General features: G+C 38.8%; 1 protein-coding gene across 1 annotated transcript in view; it reads right to left on the reverse strand.

Annotated features, from left to right (window-relative positions):
• mtmr14 (myotubularin related protein 14) overlaps positions 1–7,448 on the reverse strand; it is a gene marked incomplete in the record, with an annotated part of 111,488 nt that extends 104,040 nt beyond the window's left edge. Inside the window, 1 exon segment of the mRNA XM_037679066.1 lies at positions 7,062–7,448. Within this exon segment, the coding sequence (XP_037534994.1) occupies positions 7,062–7,181 (120 nt within the window).
• Between the last annotated feature and the right edge of the window lie 15 nt (positions 7,449–7,463).

Genomic DNA, 7,463 nt, shown 5'->3' on the forward strand with positions numbered 1-7,463 from the left:
TTTTAATCCGGGTTACAATAATCCACACTTTTAATCCAGGTTACAATGATCCACACTTTTAATCCAGGTTACACTCTTCCCTCAATGATGCATTTTACAAAGTAGCTACATACTGTGCAGGTATAAAGATACATTTGTATATATTTTTGTGTATATTTATTTTTTTAAGCTATTTGACTAACTTTTATTTTTATTATTCAATATTTTACTAACACAATAGTCAAATAGCAACCTGTTTTTGTGTGAATTGCTGTCAGTCAAATGTTCAATTTTGGAATAAAAGGGTGGAAATTAAAATGTTGTTTTTTTTGCCGATGAATCGATGAATCGAAAAAATAATCGGCCGATGAATCGATTATTGAAATAATCGTTAGTTGCAGCCCTACCCTTCATAAACTCCACTAATAACTTATCTGATTATTAAAATCCTTGTATTATATTATTTTATTTAACCTTTATTTTACCAGGTAAAGTCCTGTTGAGATTAAGAACATTGTTGTTGTTACATATAGTCAGTTAGTGAAAATGAACAGACGAGAAATTATGACATGCAGTTCAGACACGTGTTACCTGAGCGTTAGTCAAAGGTTCTTTGTCATTCACTTCACATGTGGTACATGTGGTGGAACAAAATTGTGTACACAGGGCCCCAGTTACATCCAAAAAAAGTATAAATTGTAAAGAAAAACAGTAATAGATCTAAGATATGAATAAGAAATATGCTAAACTAAGAATACACTAAGCACAAATAACACAAAACAATATGCTGAACAACAACAGTACGAACATGAGTCTGTGTGAGCAGAGGACGACGAATGAACACAGCTGCAAGAAACAGATCAGCAGCATGAGATCAGCAGCATGGGTCGTTTAGAGGGTGGATACATTTTATTCCATTTCAAAAACTAAATGGAGTTTGGGAAAATGTAAAAGAAGATAAAGGCCAGCGGCCAACATGGCAGTTATAAACAGGAAGTACCACATGTTGGTCTGTGTACAAAGGTAACTGCAGGTGAATCCTCCATTGTCATTATTACACTAACTACTGGTTGAATTAAAGGTTAAAGCTAGTTGTGCTTTGGTTTGTGTGTTTGATATGAAGATAAATGTTGTAACTTGTGGTTGTACAAGTTTAGCCTTTGCTTGTTAAGATCAGTTAAAACTGAACGGATTTTGTACAAAGTGTTTAATAGGCTGTGTAATGTAAAATTTACTTGCATATTGAATTTCACTGAGGTCTTGTGCCGTTTGCTCTGTGGCATGAAAACATCCACTGCAGTAATTATATGAAGTTATTAGTAGATTAGAATTTATTATCATTTTATTTTTTTGCCCATCTTCTTTGCCTTAATGTTGGCTGATAATGCAGAAATGTCTCTAAACACTGTGAGCGTCACTACCTCCTCCAGTACAACTACTGTATCTAATGCCTCTTTTCCACTGTGACGGTGCGGATCAGATCGGCTCGTGTCTCCTTGTGTTCCCATTTACTCTTCTGGACCGGCTCTGTAGGCGGGGACCAGAATCCAACTGGTCTTACCACCTGGTGGCGGTAGTGCTCCCTCAAGCTACTTACTAGCCACCACTAAACGTGTTAGAAGAAGAACACCCTGAAGACTTTGTCACACATGTTGTGGAAGAGACGTCATGCTCCGATGGAGCTGTAACTTTTAAACCTGATTCATAATCCTACCTTACTGCCTTCCTGCTGCTTTAAACTCATGTGTTTTACATTTTAGTTTAGATTTTTACAATAAAGATGTATTAAAAATATCTTCACTTTTATTATTTGCAGATATGCACAAGGTTCATGTTAAAATTACAAAACATCACACTGTGTTGTAATCTTTGAAACTGCTTTTACAATAAGACTTGAAAACAATTAGGTTAAAGTTTGTCCTTAAAATTTAAAGGTTTGTCTTTTATTAAATTTAAAATCATAAATGTATTATTTATTAAATGGTCAGTTGGTCTGTGAACACCATGGGCTCCTCCTAGAAGAGCTGAAGAGGTGGCTGTTGATGTCTGTGCCTCCCTGGTAAAGCTGCTGCCCCCATGACCCTGAAGCAGATGAGGATGGATGGGTGGATGGATGGACAGATAGATCCAAAGTTAGATGGAGGGAGGGAAGGATGGATGATGGATGGATGGTGAAGGAGGAGACCATCAAACAGCAGGAGTGGTCAGTTCAGGTGAACTCCTGCCTGTTTGCTTCAGATCAGCTGTTCAAATCTCTGCAGGTTCAAATAAAAGGTGCACCAGGACTTTCAGCTGAATCTCTCGGACCACAGTTGTACGGACGATAAATGATAACTGTCCTTTCTGAATGTTTGACTGTTTTTGTGTCACTTCATCCTAGAACCAAAACATTTATAACATATTAACAGTTGAGCAGATTCTGGTAATCTTTTCTTAGGATCCATTAAAGATCAAATGCAATTGGAAATTCTTCTCAACTTCCAGTATGAATTTAAACAAACACTATCTGCACTTAACATTGTAAAATTTGTTTATGAAATTTAATGTTCAAGGACACCACTTAAGAAAAAATGTTTAATAGTAAAAGTAAGAAGTGAAAAATGTAGAAAAATAAAAACTACTGCGTCCAACTAATGATTGTGTATCTGTGTGTCCCTTGTCTCACGGGCTTCATCCAGAAGAAGACACAAGTGTTGTTCCTGCTGTGTCCGCTTCAGTTCTTCATGTTCATTCAGTGATGGAATAAGACTTTTCTTTACTGGACTCTTTTCTCTTTCTCTTCACCAGAAACAAGAAACAGGTGGTTAATTCAAGCTACATACTGTTGTTGAATAAATGCATGAAACAAAGAAAGGTGCAGCTAACAGCTATAATAGATATATTAATAATAATAAACTGATCAAATAAGAAAATGAAAAATAAATTGATTTAAAAATAATGAAAATGATAATAATGGATATATGAATCAGAAAGTATTATACAGATGCAGATATTCTTTATTGTCATTCGCACCTCATGTGGTACATGTGGTGGATCAAAATTATGTACACAGGGTCCCAGTTACATCCAACAATAAAATATAAAATAAAAAGAGTAATAAGATCTAAGAAATGAACTAAGAAAAACGTCAACTAAAATTATGATAAGCTCTAATAGCAGAAAAACAATAAACACAATACGCCGAACAGCAGCACGGACATGAGTCTGTGTGAACAGATGAGCACGAATGAACACAGCAACATGAAACAGATCAGCAGCAACATGAAACTGATCAGCAGCAACATGAAACGGATCAGCAGCAACATGATTATCCTGGTTAGATATTCATGAGGCTGCACAAACTCAAGTTCATGTTGCTGTTTGATGTATTGTTTTGTTTGTTTACTGCTATTAGTGCTTAGTGTTTTATTAGTAGATGTTTTTTAGTTGATATTTTTCTTAATTCATATCTTAGATCTTATTACTGTTTTTATTTTACATTTTGTTGTCTGTAACTGGGACCCTGTGAACATAACATACCACCACATGTTCAACATGTGGTGCGTTTTCAGTATTCATTCAACATTTTATTTTATTTTTTACTTTAAAAATAAAATAAATCAAGTCCTTATCGGCACAAATAAAGTGATGTGGAACATGTTGCATCTGTTCTTACCGAGCACAGAAGCTGCAGCGTTGTGCTGCTCTGTGAGGTGCAGCTGGGCTGTGATGGAGCTCTGTCAGGTGTAGACTCCTCTGATGGAGCTCTGTCAGGTGTAGACTCCTCTGATGGAGCAGGAGCAGAAGCCGGGAGGCTTGGAGGGTTTAATGTGGAGTTTAGAGATGAACCTTCACGTTCTGAAATATGTTCTGGATAAAATACAGTGAGAAACGGGACCGGAGGACAGTTAGCGTTTATGCAAATTAGCTTAGCATCGTGGCACCGACGTTGTCCTATTATGGCGTCAGCCTCTTTTGTTAGTTAAAAATATGTTCAGAACCGATGGGATGAGTAACTTACAATATGTTTAAAGTTAGAAAACACTCACCATCTTCTATAAATGATTCAAGTAGAGCAGTAACCGTGTCCAAACCACCCTCCAATCCTCCATCTAGCTCGCTTTGACTTTTTTCGTCGGCCACCAAGCACAACAACACCTGCACTTCTTCATTTAACCACGGCTTTGATATTATTGTTGTTGTATAGCTTCAAAATACTAAAAGATACGCTGCTCGTGTTATTGCTAATGGCAGGCGGTAGGAACATGCGATATGGCATAAAATTCATATCACGATATGTATTGTGAAGGGTGGTGATAACGATATATGTTGCAATATGTTTTTGTATAAAACTTTATAGGAATTTTTAAAAAGCATAGGGTGTCCTTTTGCCTTCATATATTTTGAATTAAGAAAATTCCACTACTAGGTCCAGAGAGTTTTTAAATAATAAACAAATCAAGTATTAGGCTTCTTGCTTGTAGTGCAAAACAGAGCAAAATATATCAAATGTAGTTTTAGCCATATGTTTTAAACAAAAGAATATGTTGTTAACTCTTAACAGTTTCCAGTCTTAATAAATGAAGAGCAACAGAGCAGCAACTGAAACACTTCACCCTCCAAACCTCTAGTGGGCGCCTCCTGCTTTAATGGAGAGTTGACACAAAATGAGTCTGTGGCTCTGACCAGAGGGTCTCTCAGTAAAATCACACAACACAGCGTTCTTTTACAGATCAGAGAGCAGGTTTCTCTAAAGATGACCAACGCTTACTTTAACTTTTGATGGGAAAAACAACAACTGTCGATGGAACTCAGCATTTTGCGCATGCGTCAGAATACGGCTACACTACGGCAAGCCGGACGTAGTTAGCTTGTAGCTTCACTACTTAGCTCTCGAAGAAAAGACTTTAACGCCACTTGCGCACAGTTTTCAACAAAAAAAAGTAACGATTAAATCTGACAACTCTGATTTTACATCAGACACAGCGTTACTGCAGTTAGCCGGTAGAAGACAGATCTCTATTGTAGGATAAATTTCTATCGGTTCTACCGTTTATCGTATGTATCGCGCATTCCTAGCAAGCGATAAGAGAAAAATGGCGGATCAGGTTGTTTGGAAAGACTCCACAGACCCCCCCCTCCTCCCCCCGACCAATCAGTGACCGACTGTGTTTGACGTCACGGCTCGCTTGGACCCCTTGAGAAGCCGGGCCAGAATTCTGGGGGTGAGCAGGTATGAAGTACTAATGGAAAAGACCTCAAACACGGGTAAACCGGAAATATTCGACCTGCGCCGTGACAGTAGAAAAGGGGCATGTTAGTTTGTCCGAGGTTAGCTCAGCATGGGTTACATTTCCTCGTGGGTGGATTGATCTTACCGTTCACGTAAAATATTTGATAATGTTTTTATAGAAACAATTCCTGAATGTTGTTCATACTGTGTTAATGCTACATTGTCTTGACCCTACAGTAGACCTAGCCCATTATTGGAGTTTTAATTAGGTATTTTAAGCAACTAATAAACATGATGGATGACGATCATATTGCTTTATGCTAGACCATTAGTAAGAAGGGGTGATTATTATTATTGTTTGATTCTTTTGATTGTTTAATTATTGTTTCTCTAAGTGTCTTTAAGAATCTGTTGGACTCCTGGCAGGGACCAATGCAGACATGTTCCTGTTTTTAGTTTCTACATTCACCTTAGAATCTAGCTGGGTTTTTTTTGTTACATTTTCCTTTTAGCCATCCTATTTGTAAAAAAAAACAAAAAACTGCAGTATGACTTTTTATAATTGTTTATTGTTGTTGCTGTTGTCCATTGTTGTCATCTTTCTTTGTTAAATCAGGTCTCTCTTGTAAATGAGTCCTCGAGGCTCAATGGGATTACCTGTCTAAATAAAGGTTGAATGAAAAATTATTATTGTTTCATATTGGATAGTGATTTTTCCCTAAAGCTACACTGTAGCTGTGTGAAAGAAGTGGAGTGTGCTCTATTCACACAAGGAGCGCTGTTGGTCAGGTTACTTCATGTTGTGCCATTAACTCTAAAAATATTTATTTCAGTAGAAAATCATAAAAAGCATATAAAATTCACTCATTCATTCAACCTTTATTTATACAGGTTAATCCCATTGAGCCTCAGGGACTCAAAATATAAAAACAAAACAAACAAACAAAAAAAAAGTCTAGACTCAAAAATAAAAAGTAAATGGAAGAACTGATATAAAAATAAAAAAGCTACATTATAAATGGATATAAAATACTAAAAACAGGAATGTGTCTGCACTGGTGTTTGCCATGAACTTAGCAGATGTTTAAAGTCCCTTAGAGGTCAAGGTTGAGAGCTTATTGAATCAAGTGTTACTTGTGTTGGTCAAATTAGATGTTTAACAACCGTTAAAATACACCAGAATGCAGGAAATAGCATCTAGTTTATTCAGAATTTTCTGGGGGACAACCCCCCACACCCCCACCAGTGTGTCCCCCCACATTACAAATGCTTCTGACACCAATGGCCACCACGATGCTGAACAAGTACACATACGTGTTCAAAGTGAACTCAGTTTTACTCGGGGTTGGTGGTTTGTTAATCGGGTGGTGGTGGCCTGGGATGGTATCAAATTCCTGGTCTGGATTATTGTCCCAGTCCCCCCCTGGCATAACATGCATGTTTTTGGTCTGTGGGAGGAAACCGGAGTACCCGGACAAAAACCCACGCAGCACGGAGAGAACATGTAAATCCATCCAGAAAGGCCCCTGACCGGGATTTGAACCAGGGACCTGCTCGCTGAGAGACAGCAGCTCCAACAACTGAGCCACCGTGCTGCCCAGACACAAACATTACACAATAATGGGCCAGTGAAAAACCTGTTGGGCCTCAAAGATTTACTTTTGTGATTTCCAAGAATCAGATTCTGTGGATTGTGATGAAAAATCTTTGTAACTTTGTTCCAAATGAATTCACAGCACATGTCAACCTCCCCAACATGGACTGCTTGATCTTTGTGGAGCTTATACACCATGTGTGACATGTTTACTTTGAATTACATGATTCTTACACAACATTTAGTTAATCATTTAGTTAACATCAATATTCTTACCCGGGCAGTGACGTCCTTCGCTCTGTACTGAGTCTTGGAAAATACATCTATCAAATCCAAGAATTCTTGGCTCTTTCTGACCGACAGCCCGGTGGTCGTGAAGGAAGGAGAGGCGGCCATCACAGCGGCCTCGAGCCGGACCTGACCTCCTTCAAACACCGCGGAGCCTTGTCCGCCGGGACGGAAAGAACGAGCAGGCCATCCCTTCCCGGCGAGCTTTTTCCTCACTGCCCGCTTGAGGGGGCCAGAGCCGGGGTGTCCTCTTGAATTCAGGGCAACGGCGAACAGCACCACCACCTCCCCAAACACAGACAGGCTGCTCGCCTGTCACAACCACACACCGGCGCTGCCAGCCGTGTAGCACGGTTAGCTCTGCTGCTAGCTGTCGGTGTAGCACGGTTA

Source organism: Nematolebias whitei, chromosome 7 (assembly GCF_014905685.2).
Source record: "Nematolebias whitei isolate Nwh7 chromosome 7, NemWhi1, whole genome shotgun sequence".
In the NCBI taxonomy this organism is placed as follows: Eukaryota; Metazoa; Chordata; class Actinopteri; order Cyprinodontiformes; family Rivulidae; genus Nematolebias; species Nematolebias whitei.